Genomic DNA, 19,579 nt, shown 5'->3' on the forward strand with positions numbered 1-19,579 from the left:
ATCATGCGGGAGGCAGTGATGGTCACCAACATGGGCGGTTTGAAAGAGGATTAGAGAAATTCATGGAGGAGAAGGCTATCAATAGCTACTAGCCATGGTTTCTGTGCTCTGCCACCATGATTGGAGGCAGTCATGGTCCTGAAGACCAGTTGCTGGAAACCACAGGAGGGGAGAGTAGGCTTGCTCTCAGGTCCTGTTTGTGGACATCTGATTGGCCTGTGTGATAGCAGGATGCTGGACTAGATGGGCCACTGGCTGGCTCTAGAAGGTCCTTAACAACAACAATTTTATTATTTATACCCCACCCATCTGGCTGGGTTTCCCCAGCCACTCTGGGCGGCTCCCAACAGAATATTAAATACACGATAAAACCACAGCCAACCACAAATGAACAATCACACCCTACGCCAATCCCGACCTCTCACCGCCAAAGAAGCACAAGCAAGCAACAAAGAACCAACACGAACGACGCTGACACCAAATCCTACATATATTAAGGAAAATAGAAACATCCATCTCCCCACCCCACCCACCTCCTTCCCCCTTCTCTCCCTAATGTCTCAACAACCAAAACTGATCTGTAAAAATGTTATATGGAAAAATACGAGAGACATTACACACACTTTTGTAAACCAAGAAAATCTTTAATAATAATAAAAAAATACACGTCCCTAAACAGGGCTGCCTTCAGATGTCTTCTAAAAGTCAGCTAGTTGACAGGAGGGCGTTCCACAGGGCGGGCACCGCTGCCAAAAAGGTCCTCTGCCTGGCTCCCTGTAACCTCACTTCTCGCAGTGAGGGAACCGCCAGAAGGCCCTCGAAGCTGGACCTCAGTGTCTGGGCTGAACGATGGGGGTGGAGATGCTCCTTCAGGTATACAGGGCCGAGGCAGTTTAGGGCTTTAAAGTTAGGTTCTTACTAGAAACAGTGCAGTTATTAAAAGTGGCCATGAAAATTTAGCAGCATGTCAGTACACAAAGCACAGGCTGTTTCTAGCCCCTGCAGGAAAGAAACGAGCATAACTTACTAGCAACCCAGAGCAAGGCTTTAACATAACATGACACGGTTAACAAGCAAGTGCTTGTGAAAGTGACGTGGAGTGGAAACCCCATCCCTTTAGCCCCCAAAAGAGGCTGTGTCCTCTTTTTTCCACCATGCGCCTGCTTCTTGATTTTTACCCCTCCTTGAAGCATAAAATGAAATGGCCACACCTGCCTCATTTTCTCCCCGTTGACTCACCTGTTTCCCTTCCTTTCAACTCCACTCCTTCTAGTGCCTGGAATCTGACAAAAAATGCCACCTGTGGACGGCCGTGGACTTGGGCTTCTTCATCCTGATGGGGATCTTGGGCGGCCTCTTGGGGGCTACCTTCAACTGCATCAACAAGAGGCTGGCCAAGTACCGCATGCGGAACGTCCACCCCAAGCCCAAGCTGGTCAGGTACCTGCCCCCTTTCCCCTGCCTGTCGTTGTCGTCGTCTTGTTCTGCTGCTGCTGCTGCTGGTGTGTGTGTGTGTGTGTGTTTGTTTGCCAGACTGTTAGTGAAGAAGGGGGTCAGGGTTGGGGGCATTCACACATATTGGATGCTCTCCATCCAGGAAAACAAGCACAGCATTACAGGCCAAGGGCACTTACCAGCAAGACAAAAGATTTTGGAAAATATGTGATGCAGGGTCAGGGGTGGGGGGCATGGCCTGGGGGAGGGTCTCCCAAGGGCCAGATAGGAAGGCCTAGGGAGCCACATCTGGTGTCCTCCAGATGTTTGGGACTACACCTCCCATTTCCCCACCCTTGGACTATCTTGGGACAGCCTGTTGCGGGGATCCCTCCATTTCCGTGGCTTCCCTGTGGAGGGACAGGTGGTGGGCGGCAGCAGTGTGGAAGGGTGGGTAGCAGCAGCGAGCGGTTCTGAGCCACCAAATTCCCTTGCATGCTTCTCTTGCCTCTTCTCGCTTGCAGAGTCTTGGAGAGCCTGCTGGTGTGTCTAACGACCACCCTTGTGGTGTTTGTCGCTTCCATGGTTCTAGGGGAATGCCGGCCGCTGTCTTCCGCCAACCACGGGGGCAACAGCTCTCTCGGCCTGCAGGTAAGAGCAAGAGCCGGGAGCCCTTTCCTTGAAGAGAGGGGTAAAAAGGATGGCAATGAACACATTCCTCTGCCCTTAGTTTTAAGTGCGCATCCCTCAGTCCCTCTACTGCTCAGTGTGTGAGTGCTGTTCCTTTTTTTAACTGTTGCTGTCTTGTTACGGGTTAGGATTCTTCATATGACGAAGTGAATTCCAGCATTAAGACATTCTTCTGCCCAAACGACACTTACAACGACATGGCAACCCTTCTCTTTAACCCTCAGGAGTCCGCCATCTTGCAGCTTTTCCACCAGGAGGGTGAGTGGCCGCTGTGAGGAACCCAGGGGGCATGCTGGCAGCGCAGCGGAAAAGGCTGCTGCTGGCTTCTTGAAAACCACACCCTGGATATTTTTTGGTGCTCAGGCTGTGAGTGTGATTGTAGCCAAAACAAAACAACAACACCACCAACAACAACACCAATGCACAGCGCCACCTGTGCCCAAGAGGAAGGTAGTCACAGGTGGGGGTTTTTTGGAGGGGGGTGGGACCCAAGGTTTGTAAAAGCACAAAATATTCAGGGAAATAATTCTCAGGCAGAATACCCTAAAATAGCACTGGGAGGACCAACAGGATGCTGGCTAGCTGGAAAGTAGTGGGGTTGTCATGGCTGACTCTACACTGCAACATCTCCCATTAGTTTTGTTTTTCAGCTATTGTTTTATCTGTTAAACTTCCTATTGGACAGCTGCTGTTGTTACTTGCTATTTACTAGACTAGTAGCTTATCTTAATAACTTACTGGGTGTTATACATAAAGCAGATCTGCTGTTACTCAGCTAGACGATTAAGCCTTACAGTGGTACCTCGGGTTATGAACTTAATTCGTTCCGGAAGTCCGTTCTTAACCTGAGGTACCACTTTAGCTAATGGGGCCTCCCGCAGCTGTTGTGCCGCCAGCATGTGATTTCTGTTCTCATCCTGAGGTAAAGTTCTTAACCCGAGGTACTACTTCAGGGTTAGCAGAGTTCTGTAACCCGAAGTGTTTGTAACCCGAGGTGTTTGTAACCCGAGGTATTACTGTACTACTAATTTACTCGCATACAGATTTATTGTGTTAAGAAGAGCTACCATTGCCACTGTGGATTTACTAGACCAGGGGTCAGCAAACTTTTTCAGCAGGGGGCCAGTCCACTGTCTCTCAGACCTTGGGGGGGGGGCTATATTTTGAAAAAAATATATGAATGAATTCTTATGCCCCACAAATAACCCAGAGATGCATTTTAAATAAAAGGACACATTCTACTCATGTAAAAACACACTGATTCCCGGACCGTCCGCAGGCCGGATTTAGAAGGTGATTGGGCCGCATCTGGCCCCCGGGTCTTAGTTTGGGGACCCCTGTACTAGACTGATTCCCGGACCGTCCGCAGGCCGGATTTAGAAGGCGATTGGGCCGCATCTGGCCCCCGGGTCTTAGTTTGGGGACCCCTGTACTAGACTATTGCAGTTGCTAGTAATTTACATATAATGTCCAGTGAGTCTGTAAGCTAGTAAACCAGAACTGCCATGGGCCGCCCTAGAACAGCTTTTCTGAAAGTGAGGATTTTGTCGATTCGGCAGTACCACCTGTGTCCACTTCAGGGTGCTCTCAGTCCACATACCGGTACATATTCATATAAACACAAAGATATTACCATGTCCTTGGGTAATAGCTGATCAAGGCTGAAGATAATGCAGGGAATGGCAGGTAGTGTGAATGATACCCTTTCTGCATTTTTTTTTTGCAAGGGAACGGAAGGTAACTGTGCTGGTGCACACTTGAATATAGGAGAGAGGGATCAAGAAGAACTTAAGAAGCTTTTCTTTTTCTCATGAGCAGAAACTGCTTTTTAGAAGCTCACAATTGAGACGGGGTCATTGAGAAGGCTGATATGGAGATAGGTAGGCACAGTTGCCATTAAAACATTGCCATTTTCAGGGCAAGATTTGGACGTCTTGTCTTTTGCCCAGAGCAGAGAATGTTTCCAGGGCAATTTCTCACGGAGCCTTACACACACCTGACTCCGGGGATTTAGAAAACAAAACCAAATGCTCGTCCTTATAGAGAAGGGTCTGGGGAACACCTGAGGGTCTCCCGGATGTTGCTGGGCTCTAGTGGGAAGGGTACGATGGGAGCTGGATTCCCGACACCATATGAGGCGCTGAATGTTCTCCAGCCCTCCTATAGAGCGATAAACGCCCAGTATCGAAATATCCTGAGTGCTTTAGCATCCTAAAGCATGGTGCTTCTGTGGGTGGGATTCTTTTTGGGGTGGCAAAGCCCTTGCTGAAAGGGCCGTGGCCTTTTACTTCCTGTGGGCTGTCACTTAAACCGCCTCTTTTCCCAGCCACTCAGAATAACCGAGTGCTGTAAGATGGCTTCTGTGGGTAGGGTGCTTCTTTTGGGGCAGGGGGAAGAGCTCTTGCTGAATGGGGCGTGGCGTCTCGTGTCAGTGGGCAGGGCTCCTGTGGGCTGCCACCCAAGCCTCTTTCCCTGTTGTCTTTGCAGGTACCTTCAGCCCAGTCACCCTCTCCCTGTTCTTCCTCCTCTATTTCCTCCTTTCCTGCTGGACTTACGGGATTTCTGTGCCCAGCGGCCTCTTTGTCCCGTCGCTGCTTTGCGGGGCTGCCTTCGGACGCCTGGTGGCCAACCTCCTCAAAAGGTGCCTCCTCTGCTTCGCGCATGGCGCTATGGGGCAGGACCCCCCCTCCCTCTCTCCCCAGACCCTCCCTTCATGTCTCCGCTGCATCCTGACACCCCCGCCTTGTCTCCTCTCCGCTCCCCTAGTTACATCGGCCTGGACCACATCTACTCGGGGACCTTTGCCCTGATTGGGGCAGCCGCCTTCCTGGGAGGGGTGGTGCGCATGACAATCAGCCTCACCGTCATCCTGATCGAGTCCACGAACGAGATCACTTACGGGCTCCCCATCATGATCACACTTATGGTGAGCCTGTTAGCAGCGGCACCGAATCTTATCAACGGCTAGCGCAATTGCAAAGCTAAGCAGGGTGCGGTACGGTTTCAAATTGGATGTGGGACTGTGTGTTGGGATACCTGCATTGGAGGGGGTTGGATTTGATGACCCTTGGGATCCCTTCCAGTTCTCTGATCCTCCACCACCACCCCATAGAGCCACATCGGCAGTTGCGCCAAGCCCCTTTGTAGGTGCGGTTTGCATCAGACCACAAATTGACGAAATGAGGATTGCTGGACAGAAAGCCTCCTCAGCTACCCTGAGGACTTCCCAAAGCAGAACTCCCTAATTCAGAAATGAACTGGCAACCAATGTAGGTGCTTTAAAATGGCTTATATGAGATCTAGAAGGGAAATGGGTAGCGCTGTGGTCTAAACCACTGAGCCTCTTGGGATTGCCGATCGGAAGGTCGGCGGTCCAAATCCCTGCAACGAGGTGAGCTCCTGTTGCTCTGTCCCAGCTCCTGCCAATCTGGCAGTTCGAAAGCATGCCAGTGCAAGTAGAGAAATAGGTTCTGCTGCGGCAGGAAGGTAAACGGTGTTTGCCAGAGCTCTGGTTTCCATCACGGTGTTCTGCTGCGCCAGAAGCGGTTTAGTCCTGCTGGCCACATGACCCGGAAAGCTGTCGGTGGACAAATACCAGCTCCCTTGGTGTGAAAGTGAGATGAGTGCCGCAACCCCATAGTTGCCTTTGACTGGACTTAACAGTCCAGGGGTCCTTTACCTTTACCTTATATGAGATCTAAAGGGAGCCCCAGCCAGCAATCTGGCCGTTGTGGAAACCAATGGAGGTTTCCGAGTCGCCTCCAAGGTCTGCCCCATGTAGAACGTATTGCAGTGATCTAATCTGGAGGTTTTTCTCCTGTGTGTAGGAGCTTGTTGTACCAGCTCCTCCTCCTCTTCCTCTTTCCAGGTAGCCAAATGGACTGGAGACCTCTTCAACAAGGGTATCTACGACATCTACATCAACTTGCGAGGGGTGCCGCTTCTCGAGTGGGAAACCAAGGCAGAAATGGACAAGTCAGTTCCCGATTTCAACAAGCCTTAAGTTCTCCTGTGTTAAAATTGCTTGCTCTCTGTGCATGTGTGTGTGTGTGTGCAACTCTCAAGCCTGCTTCTTTCTGGTGTTCCCCAGGCTGAGAGCCAGCGACATCATGGAGCCCAACCTGATGTACGTTTACCCCCACACCCGGATCCAGTCCCTCGTGAGCATCTTGCGCACGACGGTTCACCACGCCTTCCCGGTCGTGACGGAAAACAGGGCGTACGAGAGAGAGTTCATGAAGTGGGACCAGCTGATCAGCAACAACATCAAGTTCAAGGTGGGTTCCGGTGCCGGAGTCCCTCGTGGGGGAATAAATGGAGTGCTTTCCTTGAGTATGGCAGCACCTAGATCTTTGGAACTCCCTGCCCATTGATATAAGGCAGGTTGGACTAGATGGGTTCCCTTCCAACTCTACAACTCGTATGATTCTATCTCGCGGTATTAATTCCTCGGCCACCCAGTGCCTGGGCGAAGAGGAATGTTTTTCAAATTCCTCTTGGAAGTCAGTAACGATGGACGTGATGAAACAGTGGCGGTTTGTTTTTGCCAGAAATCCAGCATCCTCACCCGGGCTGGCGAACAGCGTAAACGCAGCCAGTCCATGAAGTCCTACCCATCTAGCGAGCTTCGCAACGTCTGTGACGACCACATCGCAACGGAGGAGCCTCCGGAGACAGAGGACATGTTGCAGCAGATGCTGGAGCGGAGGTGAGCAAACACAGAACGGGATGGGTGGGTGGGTGGGGGGGATCTTTTTCAGGCTGAGTGCAACATTCCTTTAAAAATATATTTATTTGGTTTTGCAAATTGAAGTTTTACAGTCAGATATACAGCATAAAAACCAGATTCCAAGGAATCTCCTGGACTAACCTCCTCCCCTTTGTGGGTCCTGTTGTTAATCATTTCCTCCTGCGTCTTTTATGGCAATCCAAGTCTTTTACCTCTCCATTGTGTCCAAATTCACCCTTAAACTACAAGTGATATTCCAATCCTACTAATGATTTTAACTGTTCACAATGGTTTTTAAGTTAAGTTACAAATTCTCCCCATTCCTTATTAGAATTTTGGTCTTCCTGATTTCTGACTCTTCCCGTCATTTTAGCCATTTAGGCATAATCCATCCACTTGATCTGCCATTCTTCTCTGGTCGGGACTTTATCTTCTTTCCATCTCTGGGCCAATAACATCCGCGCAGCCGTGGTCGCATACATAAATAGTATTTTCTGCTCCTTTGGGATTTCGGCACCTAGAATTCCAAAAAGGAAAGCTTCAGGTTTTTTTTTTTAATAGAAAATGTTATTTTAAACCTTTGTTTTCAACTCGTTATATATCGTTTCCCAAAATCTTTTACTACCTTACATTTTCACCACATATGTTAAAGGTGCCTTGAGTGCAGCATTCCAACCCAAGCAACCCTCTGGGGCTCTGCAAGCCAGTGGTGGGCGGGGCTGGAGGTGGAAGTGGGCGGAGCAATTTCTCCTGCACGCAGCAAGCTAGCATTTACGCACACACTTGCATACCCTTCTCTATCCCCCATCCGGGCAACCAGGAGGCATGCACAGAGTTCCAGGACACATTCAGGCCAGACAAAAGCATCAAGGGGGGCGGGGTGGGTGAGGGGTGTGGCCTAGGGGAGAGGTAGGGCTTGGCCTCGGGGAGAGCCCCACAGGTAAGGCTTGGACTTGATGTCCCCGCCTCTGATGGAAGATGTACAGTTCTCAAACGCCTTGGTACTCAAACAACTCAGAACCCAGCACTGCAAACCCGGAAGTAAGTGTTCTGGTTTGCGAACTCTTTTCGGAAGCCAAATGTGCTCCGTTTTGAGTGTTACACTTCCGATTTGAGTGCTACGCTGAGGTCTGTCTGTTTTTGCTATTTATTTTGCGTTTTTGTTTTTGCGGCTCTTTTTGTTTTGTTTTTGTGACTCTGTGGAACCCAGTTCAGCTACTGATTGATTGATTGATTGATTGATTGTGTGACTGCTGTACATTGTTTATTGCTTTCATTTTATGGATCAATAGTCTCGTTAGATAGTAAATTTCATGTTAAATTGCTGTTTAAGGGGTTGTTTTTAAAAGCCTGAAACGGATTAATCCATTTTGCATTACTTTCTATGGGAAAGCACGCCTTGGTTTTCCAACACTTTGGTTTTGGAACAGTACCACTGTAGTCTAAAGCATCTAGCAAGTGCCAGGCCGGTGAGTTTTTTATCTCAACGCCAGACACTTAGGGAGCAAGTGAGAGCATGCAAATGTTTCAGGGGCTGACTGGTTGGCTGGCCTGAGCCGGCCTCTTTTACCGGCAGGCGCCCCTGCAATCCATCTCCAAAATGGCTTGCTCAATAATTACCTGTATGTTACCTGATCGAACCCTCCCATCCCATCCCAGGTACACCCCATATCCTAACCTTTACCCGGACCAATCGCCAAGTGAAGAGTGGACCATGGAGGAGCGATTCCGGCCCCTCACCTTCCACGGCCTCATCCTGCGCTCGCAGCTGGTCACCTTGCTGGTGCGAGGAGTCTGTTACGCGGAGAATCAGTCAGTGAGTTGGTTCCGCTCAGTGGATTACTTGGGCCTGTGAACAGCTTGGGGCGACGTTATCATGTAGTGTGGAAGGGACCCTGAATTGACAGAGTCCCTGACAGAGATGTTCCCTTCTCACCTGCACCTGAAGGGAAAAGATCCCCATGTTCCTCGCCCCCCCAATGGATATTTGTCCTTTCTTTATTTAAACGATTAACATTTTTATTGAGCTTTCCCAAGAAAATTCCTCTCCTGTCGTGCTATGTTTGAAACATCCATAGAGGACAAACTAGAACCTAAATTGTATCTTAAAAGAGCTGTTCTTTCTTTCAGCTCATTGGGAGTAGCTCATGAATGACGTCTGTGCCTCTGCACTGCATAATCTGATTTTAACCTTTTTATGTGGTTTTATAGCTCTGATTTTTTTTTTTTTATCAATAGCGGTACATACCTGTAAATATTTTTACCAATAAATGGGGACGACTCTTCTCATTCAAAGATCAGAAATTCCCTTCCTGAACCCTAGAGGACAGTGGTCCTGCCCCAGCTTCTCCCCAGCTGCCCTTGCAATAGAAATTCACAGTCCAGGATTTTCTATTCTCCTCCACTTTTGATACGTCGTAGGATTTGATCTGACTGAGATTTGCCTTCCAGAGCACCAGCCAGCCTCGACTTTCGTACGGCGAGATGGCGGAAGATTACCCTCGCTATCCCGACATCCACGATCTGGACCTCACGCTTCTGAACCCCAGGATGATTGTGGTAAGGGCAAGAGGGTGTGCTTGCACAAATTTGTGGAGTGTCAATAGCTACCAGCCACGATGGCTGTGCTCTTCCTCCACGGTCAGAGGCAGCAATGCACCTGAGTACCTGCTGATGGAAACCAGAGGAGGGGAGAGGGCTCGAGTCTTGCTTGCGGGTTTCCCATTGGGCCACATTGAGAACAGAATGCTGGACTAGATGGGCTATTGGTCTTCGATGGTACCTAACACCATCTAAATCTAAATCAAATAAGTGTTGGAACTATAAAGAGAAAGAAAGTTCTTTTTATCGTATGTGGTGGGCTTGTAGTAAGGTTAAAGCTTACTGGGAAATGATATATAACGAAATGAAAGGGGTGTTTAAAATAACCTTTGTAAAAACAAAACAAAACCCAGAAGCTTTTCTTTTGTGAATTATAGGGACAGAACTACCTAAAATGTATAGAAACTTATGCATGTATGCTACTACAGCAGCAAGAATGTTACTTGCCCCAAAATGGAAAGAAGCAGAAGTCCCAGCAAAGGAAGAATGCATACAAAAACTTAGCGAATATGCAGAAATGGCAAAACTTACCAGAAAAATAGGAAATGAAGATAACAATTTTTTAAAAAAATAAAAGAATGGAAATGGTTTATTGAATAGTTGCAAAAAAATTATAAACAGATAAGAACATTGACAGGATTATTGTAATAACCTGCAGTTTCATAAGAGTATATATTTAGGAGCAAATTAAGTTAATTTTGATATGTAGAAGATATTAAAAACAAATTTAAGGAACCGCAGAAAGAGGGGGAAGGAAGTCAATTTTTGAAATGTCAGAATGATTGTAAAATTAGTGAAATGCATAAACTTCAAAAGTACAAAATAACAAAATACATAAACAGGCAACAACAACAACAACAACAACAATAAATAATAATAGATGGGCTATTGGTCTGATCCAGCAGGCTCTCCTTAGCTTCTTACAAAAGTGCTTCTCGCTGCATTCTTGCTGGGTTGCTTTTGACGATCTTCCCCCGTGTCTGCTTAACTCCTCTGGCAGGACATCACGCCTTACATGAATCCCTCCCCTTTCACGGTTTCCCCGAATACTCACGTCTCGCAAGTCTTCAACCTCTTCCGGACGATGGGGCTCAGGCATTTGCCCGTGGTGAATGCTGTTGGGGAGGTGAGTTTAATCTGTACATACTGTCTTTGGGAAGAATTTTGCAACTGGGTCTGGGTGTAATTTTTCTCCCACCATTTCTTGCCAGCAGAGCGGTGGACTCGTAATCTGGGGAACTGGGTTCGCGTCTCCACTCCTCCACATGCAGCTGCTGGGTGACCTTGGGCTAGTCACACTTCTCTGAAGTCTCTCAGCCCCACTCACCTCACAGAGTGTTTGTTGTGGGGGAGGAAGGGAAAGGAGAATGTTAGCTGCTTTGAGACTCCTTCGGGTAGTGATAAAGCGGGGTATCAAGTCCAAATTCTTCTTCTTCTTCTTCTTCTTCTTCTTCTTCTTCTTCTTCTTCTTCTTCTTCTTCTCCTTCTCCCACCTAGTTAGGTTTGTGCCAAGAGCTTAAAATCCAGATGCCATCTTGCTGGAGAATCCAGAGCAGGCACCCCCAAACTCGGCCCTTCAGCTGTTTTGGGACTACAACTCCCATCATCCCTAGCTAACTGGACCAGTGGTCAGGGATGATGGGAATTATAGTCCCAAAACAGCTGGAGGGCCGAGTTTGGGGATGCCTGATCCAGAGCTTTAAGGCAAATGTGTCTGCCTAATAACCACCACTAGATGTTGCTGTGCTCCAGAACAAACAATCCTAACATACAGTGCAGAGCATAGGAGGGGCAGTTTGTAATAGTTTGTAGTATGCTGGGCTATCGGTGTTTCCCAAACTTGGGTCTCTGGCTGCTTTTGCACTACAGTTCCCATCATCCCTGACCCTTGGTCCAGCCAGCTAGGGATGATGGGAGCTGTAGTCCAAGAACAGCTGGAGACCCAAGTTTGGGAAACCCTGGGCTAGATGATCCTGGCATAAACTGCTAGCAGATGTACGGAGGCAGAAGACTGGGTGGCACTCCCAAGGAGTGGGTCCCCCACGTGGGCAGTACTGCCCCATGGGGGGTGGTGGGATTGCCTAGGGGGTTGCTGGAGGTATATCAAGCTTATCAATGTTATTGAATTCATTAAACAAAATATATTTTATTGGATTTTGAGTAAATGTGCAATTTACTGTTTTATAGTGTTGATGTCTTCCTTAGTGGGTCATGCAAACCACTATCCTGGATAATGCTTTTTTATTCCACAATGCACTAGGTTAACCTGCAGTGAGCTAGCAGGTGTTTGGAGGCATAAGACTCCCTGTCTTCTGGGTCTTTTGGGCTGCAGTTCCCACCAGCTTCAGCCAACATAGTTCAGATTCATGGAGGGAGGGCCAGATGCATTTACAGTTATACCACGGAAGTCGAACAGCTTAGTTCCCGAACGATTTGGCTCCCGAACGTCGCAAACACGGAAGTGACTGTTCCGCTTTGCGAACTGTTTTTGGAAGCCGAACGTCCGACGGGGCTTCCAATCAGAAGCTGCGCTTTGGTTTTCGAATGTTTTGGAAGTCGAACAGACTTCCGGAACGGATTCCGTTCACCTGTCTCTTTCTTTCTAGGCAAAATGCTCTTGCGCTGGCAAATTAGAACTTCCGTGTTCATAATTTCCGTGTCTGGAGAATTCAGACCAGGCTCAAGGGCAGTTCCACAGAGAGCACATTGCAGGTCTTCAGGTCATGGGGCTGCTGGACTGTTTATTTAATAAAATATATGAATTGCTTGATTGTAAAAAAACAAAAACAAAACTCAAAGCCTTTTACAAAGAGAATAAAACTAAGTTACCAGAAGGCTTGTCTAAACAAAAACGTTTTTAGCAAGTGCCTGGCTGGTATCAATAGGCAGGGAGTTCCGTTGTGTAGATGCTGCCACACTAAAAGATGGACGAGATGGGCCTTTGCTCTGATCCAGCCTCCTCCGTAACATTGGTTTACCCTGCCCTCTTTTTCTCCCGCCGCCTCTTCGCAGATCGTTGGCATCATCACACGCCACAACCTGACTCACGAATTCCTGCAGGCCAGGCTACGGCAGCACTACCAGACCATCTGACCCCTCCCCTCCCATCTCCCAAGCCGCCGCTTCGGATCCCGCGTGGCCCCCGGGTCACCTTCGTGCACTTTAAAGGCAACAAAAGCGGACTGGCTTCTTTCTCACTGGGCAGAGGCCCCCAGTGACCTCTTGGGGGGCCCAGAAGACTCTGGGAGTTGTGGTCTGAACACTCGTCGGCTAATCTTAGGGGCTTGCTCGCCTGCTTCCCCAATTGGCTTTGGATCGGTATCGTTCCGACATTTCACCGCCCCACCGGCACGTTTTGAGAAGAGTCATATCTATGCCATATTCCAGATGGAAGGAACATCTGCCCTTTTCTCCTCTCCTTGCCTTATCCTAAAACCAGGTGTTAACCATCTCAAAAGACTCAGAAGACCAATGCAGCACTTAGCCGATATATCTCAAGCTTGGGCCAGCAATTCCCTCCTATTTCACATTCGTAGTTTCAGCAAGGCTAAGAAGAAGAGACACTTTTTTCTTTTTTCTTTTACCGGAGACTCTGGAATTCCCTGAGTAGAATTTTCATTTTCATTCCACTTCACTTTTGAGTTGTTGTTTTCTTGGCTAGAGGCTGGGATCCTTGATGTTTGGGGGTGGGGGAAAGTCTCCACTTGAGTGAATCAAACCCTTGACCCTTAATTATCTTTTTTTGGGGGTGGGGGAAGTTATAGGTGCATGTGGAAGGGAACGAACAATCGTACCGCTAAAAGTAAGTGTATGTTGGGGTGTGTTAGTGTGTGTTAGTGAAAGGTAGCGTCTGCCTCTTGTGAGTGAGAAAAGCTACCTGGGTCAGTTTTGCGAGGGTTTGGCGGCTGGAGTGCTGTGGGTTTGTTTGCACCTACAACCCTCCAGGCATTGCTGGACTACGACTCCCATCACCTCTGACCACTACTGGCTGCTGGGAAAGGAGTCACAGATTCACCAACCCTGCATTGAAGATCCAAGATGGAGCAGGTATGTGCATACAGAACAGATTCAAGGCCTCCTAGCTCTCTAAAGGCTTAATTTTTTTTAAAGAATAAGTCAGCACCCTGAATTGGAAATTGGGACCTCGAATTATCTCTTCCCGGGCCATCTTTGGTTGGCATTGTAGTATGGAAGCTTTAGAGCAGAGGGTTGGAACCACTGTCCTTCCAGATGTTGGGACTACAGCTCCCATCATCCCTGGCTCTGGGGCTGATGGGGATTGGAGTCCAGTGGTCTCTGGAGGGCAAAACCCTGCTCTCGAGGGAGAGAGACATTGGGAGTTGAGCTGAACCAGTTTGCCTGAAGGGTTTCCAGTACACAGTAGGCTTGATGGCCGGTGGCAGTTCAGCGTCACTGAGAAGAATCTCGCTTGCCTTGCGGGTGGCTGGCTGGCACCCTGACGCAGACATTTTGCAGGAAAAATACAGCTCATTGATGAAAGTTCCCCCTAATCAAACCCGCTGGTGATTGGCACCCGTAATTCCTACCTGTCTCAGCCCCTTAAACTGCCACCAGCTGGTCGCTCCATACCAAGCTGCTGCCAATGTATAGAAAACCAAACTTAAATATATTTCTGGAGTGTTTAAAGGTTTTCTCCTGCATGCGCTAGGCAGTTAGCAGCAATTCCCATAGCAAACCCGAGCGGGTCACGTGCATCGGGACAACAGCTCTGTGGCTACAGAGGCGCCAATTTGCGGCGTGGCCCTGCCATGTCTCCTCAGATCTACCTGTGCCACATCTGGTTGGGTTTATCTGACACCCACACACCCCACTGCAGATCTCCAATCTTTCCCTACCCCCTGCAAGTGATCATAAGGACTGTTGCGGGATTCAGTCCTCCGAACAGTAGATCTCCAGGGGGTGTCCCTGAGAATCCTGTTTTCATAGAAAGACTTCCCTTTAACTAGCAAGTCTTGAAAAGTTGCAATTGTGACACCCAGTCCAGGACCAAAATAGGATTTTCTTTTGCAGAGGGGGGGGGGGCTGTCAGCAGCAGTTCTAGGAGCGCTTGAGAGAGTTCCTGTAATTGCAGAGTCACCTCAAGCCAGCCCAGGCCGGTCTGGGGCTTCTCACAAGCCCCATCTCGGCTGCCCCCTTCGCAGTTATTCCAGCGGACTCCTGCCTCCGTAGGTTTTCCCTCCTGTTCTTGCTTCTGCTAAATCTCTCCGGTTTGGAAAGGTGACAGCCCTAATGCTGATGGTCTTGATAAAGCACAGTTGTGGAGTGTGGATTTTGCAGGTTTTTTCTTCCCAGGCCAAACAGCCGGAGAGAAAATGCATTCCAAGAAAAGGACCCCTACAGCTCTGCCTGCACACCCCCTCCCCACAGAAATAAAATAAAACCCTCCTTCCATGTCAGCCCACCTGTTAAAACCTGTTCTGTGCCACAAGGCAGGCAGGGAAGGAATCGCTTCGAGCGTCTCACCCCATCACAACCTTGTCGGTGTCTTTAAAACCAAAACATGGGCTGTCTCCAATGTTAGTTTTACTTACAAGTAGTCCTGCTGAAATTAATAGGCTCGGGCCTGTGAATTTCAGTGGGTCTACTCTCAGCTGGATGCAACCCTGTGTTTGTGGACCCCTCCCTCTCTTAAACCATTCTGTGCCGCCAATGACACTAATTCAGGCATCTCAGTTTCCTCTCTTCTGAAATTATATTATTTGTGTGTGTTTGGGCTCCCGGGGTGTAGCTGGGGGGGGGGGACACAGAAAGTGTCTGGTTCCGAGTTCTGATTTCATCTCCTTGAACCAGGAATGCAGGTTGTGTGTGTGTTTAAAATGTGTAAAGTCTGTCTCTGCATAGCTCTTTGTGAATGTGTGGTGGTGCGTGTGGGTTTTTTTTTTAAGGGAAAGAAAATCAGAACCAGGTCCTGCTCTCTGTCCCTCTAAATCCATTGAAAGGCGTTGGCTGTTTTCTGTTTCTCAGACCCACTGCTTTATTCCTTTGACCCCTTGAGGAGGAAAGAAGGAGGGGAGTCCACATCTTTAAACCTTAATTTGGCCCTGGCACTTTCTGGTTGCAGCAGGTATCAACTCAGCCCTGCAAACCACTTTGGCATCTGTCTCTCTTAGCTGGGGCATAATCAACTTTCTTCCTAAACCTGTGTCCTTGACGGCAACTACCACTATTAAATTGCCAAGCTCTTTTTTAAAAAAAAAATTGCTACAAGTTTGAACCCATCTGATGCTTATTGATCTGCAAACCGTGTTAAAAAGTGGGAGAGCTGAACATTTCATTGGCACCAAATGACAAGTCTGTGGTTTGTTGGGGGGCATGTGTGTGATTTTTCGTGCTGCCCCCTTGTGAAAGGGGAGGGGCTGACTCCTCTCCACCCCCCACCCCCCGAAGTCCAGCGGCCTGGCACCAAACAAGCGCAGCATCTTTGACATCTTGACTTAACAGCCAGTTAAGAGAGCTGCTTTGCCACTTCCCTGCAAAGCTTGCCCCAGAACGTGTCTGGTTTCTTCCTTCACTGCGATCTCGTAAGATGCCGAACCAATTAAGGACTGTCTCCCCAACTCCCCAGAGATGTTGGCTCGAAGCAGCTTGACAATAACATTTCTGTGTTTTGAGCCGATTTATTTGCTTTTGGCATCCTGGCGGTGCCCAGATCAAGCGGTGCTGCTTCATTTCGAAACCTAAAATTGCCGCAGTGGCTTTAGGACTCCTGTCCTGAGAAGTGTCAGCTATCCTGACAGGGCAGCTGCGCTCTCTCTCTCTCTCTGAGGGATCTTCTTCCCTATCATGATGAAAAGTACCATTGTTCCCGCACATGCCGACAAGGGGCTTGTTAGTGGAGCTAAGACACAGAGCTTCAGTGCATCTCAGTTTCTTGATCTCATTGCTGGGCTTCTCGTGGGCTTGAGATTGCTGAGATTTTTGTGCAGTGGGAGTTTGTGGGCGGGGGATTGTAGGGTGTGTGTGTGTTTGGGTCTGGGGGAAAGGGGTATATCATGGTGGTGTGCATTTGTTGGCGTGCGTGGTAGGGGAGGGGCATGTGAGTTTTTGCTCCCATGCTGTTGTCCAAAGAACCGGAGCTTAAGGCGAGACTTAAATTCCTAAGCTGGGCTTGGTTCCGGCCTATTCACTTCCCTACAATAGACGCCCTTTTCTCTGTGTCTTACTTTCAGGTGGTGCCTTCTGAGTTTATTCAACCATGCTTTTAAAAGGGGGGGGGGGAATATAACCCATGCAACAATGGCTTTGTGTTCCTTTGTCACCAGGGGGAGGCTTGAACGGATGAAATCTATGCCGATTAATGCCTCCCACCGCCGAACTCTGTGCCCTCTGCAGTTCGCTGAGGCTTGTGCATGTCTTGCGTTCAGTTAGTTGCACATTTTAAAAATGTGCGTAGCCCAACATCCACACACATTTGGCGCTGGCCACTTTCCACCACCGCCAAATGCCTCTTATCCAAAACAAAGCAATAGGAAAGGTTTCGCTTTTCTGGGTCCCTCCCAAATAATTCTGGGAGCATCTCATCCCCATCAACTCTTTCGTTTTTAAAGGAGGAGGGAGCAGGCAGACTCTTTGCTCGATGCTTTTCATTTTGCGAAGTTAAACTATAGGGGAGAAAAGGGTTTACCACAGATGTGGGGAACCTTTGGCCACCCCCAGATGTTGATAAACTATAACTCCCATCAGCCCAAGCAAACGGCCAGGGTTGATGGGGAGTTGCAGTTCAGCAACCACCTGGAAGGCCAGAGGTTCTTCACAGAAAGCAACACTTTTGTTCCACATTGCAAGAGAATTGTTTCCTTCTAACTGTTTTGAAAGTCAGTGATGCAAACCTGTTAGCTTCCCTGTCTCAAGTGTACCACTCAAACCCTTATTTCCGAAATGGTTGCCCCAAACTGCTTGAGATCTGCTGATGGCTTGGCCAAAACTCTTGGTGCCCATCCCTTCTCTCTCCCCACCCCCACCCCCAATCAAGCCTAGACCCCCAAACAGACAGAAGGCCCTTAAACCCTTAGATCAGTATTAAGCTTGAGAAATCTGGGGCAAATATTCATGCGTTCTCCTTTACACTGCCTGCTCTGGTCTCTTAAACAGTGTTAAATTGCCATATCAAGGCATAACCCCTATCTCGTTCCTCCACGTTGCGGTGCATTCCACTGGTAAACCCTCTCAATGTTTTCTTCATCCAATCTAATTTGTGTTTATTTTTTTCCCTGAGGGGAGTGTTTGTGACCAAATGATGGGAATTAATTCTGTTGTGTATATAATTATTATTTTTTATTTTTTTAAAAAATGAGTGAGATAATAATTGTTATTATTATTATTATTTGTGTTTGACCGCCTGTAGTGTTTAACCATGGCCATCCTCTTTGGGGAGGGGGGGGAGAAAGAAAAATAAATAAATTAAATTCCTCCCGTGCATCTGTCTTCAAGGCTCTTTTGTGATGGCTATTTCCTTCTGTTGCGCATCGCCTTTCTAGTTGCTTGGCTTCCTTTGGCCACCTGGGCATAGAAGAAAGCAGTAGCTCAGTGGCTTAGAGCACCTGCTTTGCATGCAGAAGGTCCTGGGTTTGATCCCTGGCATCTCCAGATGGAAAACCTGGAGAGCCTCTGCCATTCAGCGTAGAGATTATTGAGCTAGATAGACTGATGGTATGACACAACTTCCCATGGTTATGTTTAAACCAGCTTGTTACCTGGAGCCATGAGGACTAGAATCTTGTGTTACATGTTAGCGGTGGGACCATAGCTCATTTGTAGAGCACCTGCTTTGAACATAGTGGTGCATGCTCTGGTTATCTCCCGCTTGGACTACTGCAATGTGCTCTACATGGGGCTGTTTTGAAGGTGACCCAGAAACTACAATTAATCCAGAATGCAGCGGCTAGACTGGTGACTGGGAGTGGCCGCTGAGACCATATAACACCGGTCCTGAAAGACCTACATTGGCCCCCAGTACGTTTCCGAGCACAATTCAAAGTGTTGGTGCTGACCTTGAAAGCCCAAAACGGCCTCGGCCCAGTATACCTGAAGGAGCATCTCCACCCCCATCATCCAGCCCGGACACTGAGGTCCAGCTCCGAGGGCCTTCTGGCAGTTCCCTCCCTGCGAGAAGCAAAACTACAGGGAACCAGGCAGGCCTTCTCAGTGGTGGCACCTGCCCTGTGGAACGCCCTCCCATCAGATGTCAAGGAAATAACTATCTGGATTTTAGAAGACATCTGAAGGCAGCCCTGTTCAGGGAAGTTTTTAATGTTTGATGTTTTGTCGTGTTTTTAATATTCTGTTAGCAGCTGCCCAGAGTGGCTGGGGAAACCCAGCCAGATGGGCAGGGTATAAATAATAAATTATTAAGTTATTATTATTATTATTATTTATAGAAAGTCCCAGCTATAATCCCAGGCATCTTCAGGCAGGTCTGGGAAAGGTTTTCCAAACTGGATGGACCTGTTGTCTGACTTCCAGTGGACCTAATGTGTTGATCTCACATAGCATTCCCCCTCTTTGCCCTAAAAAAATGTCAGCGGGCAGCCAGCTGTGTCTGGGAAGTTTGCAAGCCAAGAACAAAGGCAAGCCGTTGGCCCCCACCACTTGATAACCATGGGTCTCTAATTAATTATAAAGCAGGGCTGAGGTCCCTTTTTCAAGTTGAGGGCCAGATTTCTTTCTGGGCAGCCTGCTGAGGGCCACATGCCAGGGACAGACGGGCTTAGGGGTGAAAATGGGCGGAGCAACAAATGTAAATTTCACCATGTGTACAGTAGGCTGGTTTCTACACTCTCATCCTCCAGGCAAGAAAGAGGCATGATCTGCATTTAAGGACACATTGCAGCGGAAACACAAAGCAGGGTCTGCAAGGGGCGTGGCCTGAGTAGAATGGGGTGTGGCCTATTTGGAGAGGGGTGTGGCCTGGGGAGGAGCATTCGAGGACCAGATGAAATCTCGGGAAGAGGAGTCTCATATCACTCCCAACCTTGAGGTCCTTTCACCTGCAGGCGCCAGGGAACGCAAATATATAAGGGCAGGTAATAAAACAAGGGTTGCACAGATTTTGTCACTGCAAATGCACCATTTAATGCAGCGGTTAAAACAGCAAACAGCAGGAAA

General features: G+C 48.4%; 1 protein-coding gene across 1 annotated transcript in view; it reads left to right on the top strand.

Annotated features, from left to right (window-relative positions):
- Nucleotides 1-14,829, top strand: part of CLCN6 (chloride voltage-gated channel 6) — a 29,088-nt gene extending 14,259 nt beyond the window's left edge. Inside the window, exons 12-23 of the mRNA XM_033159417.1 lie at nt 1,274-1,440; nt 1,959-2,085; nt 2,253-2,382; nt 4,612-4,765; nt 4,891-5,050; nt 5,993-6,099; nt 6,215-6,401; nt 6,675-6,832; nt 8,513-8,669; nt 9,305-9,412; nt 10,455-10,580; nt 12,467-14,829. Coding sequence (XP_033015308.1) covers nt 1,274-1,440; nt 1,959-2,085; nt 2,253-2,382; nt 4,612-4,765; nt 4,891-5,050; nt 5,993-6,099; nt 6,215-6,401; nt 6,675-6,832; nt 8,513-8,669; nt 9,305-9,412; nt 10,455-10,580; nt 12,467-12,547 — 1,662 coding nt within the window. The 3' untranslated portion in view covers nt 12,548-14,829. The remainder of the gene's footprint in view (nt 1-1,273; nt 1,441-1,958; nt 2,086-2,252; nt 2,383-4,611; nt 4,766-4,890; nt 5,051-5,992; nt 6,100-6,214; nt 6,402-6,674; nt 6,833-8,512; nt 8,670-9,304; nt 9,413-10,454; nt 10,581-12,466) is intronic.
- The last annotated feature ends 4,750 nt before the right edge of the window (nt 14,830-19,579 follow it).

The sequence above is a fragment of the Lacerta agilis genome, chromosome 8 (genome assembly GCF_009819535.1).
Source record: "Lacerta agilis isolate rLacAgi1 chromosome 8, rLacAgi1.pri, whole genome shotgun sequence".
Lineage (NCBI taxonomy): Eukaryota > Metazoa > Chordata > Lepidosauria > Squamata > Lacertidae > Lacerta > Lacerta agilis.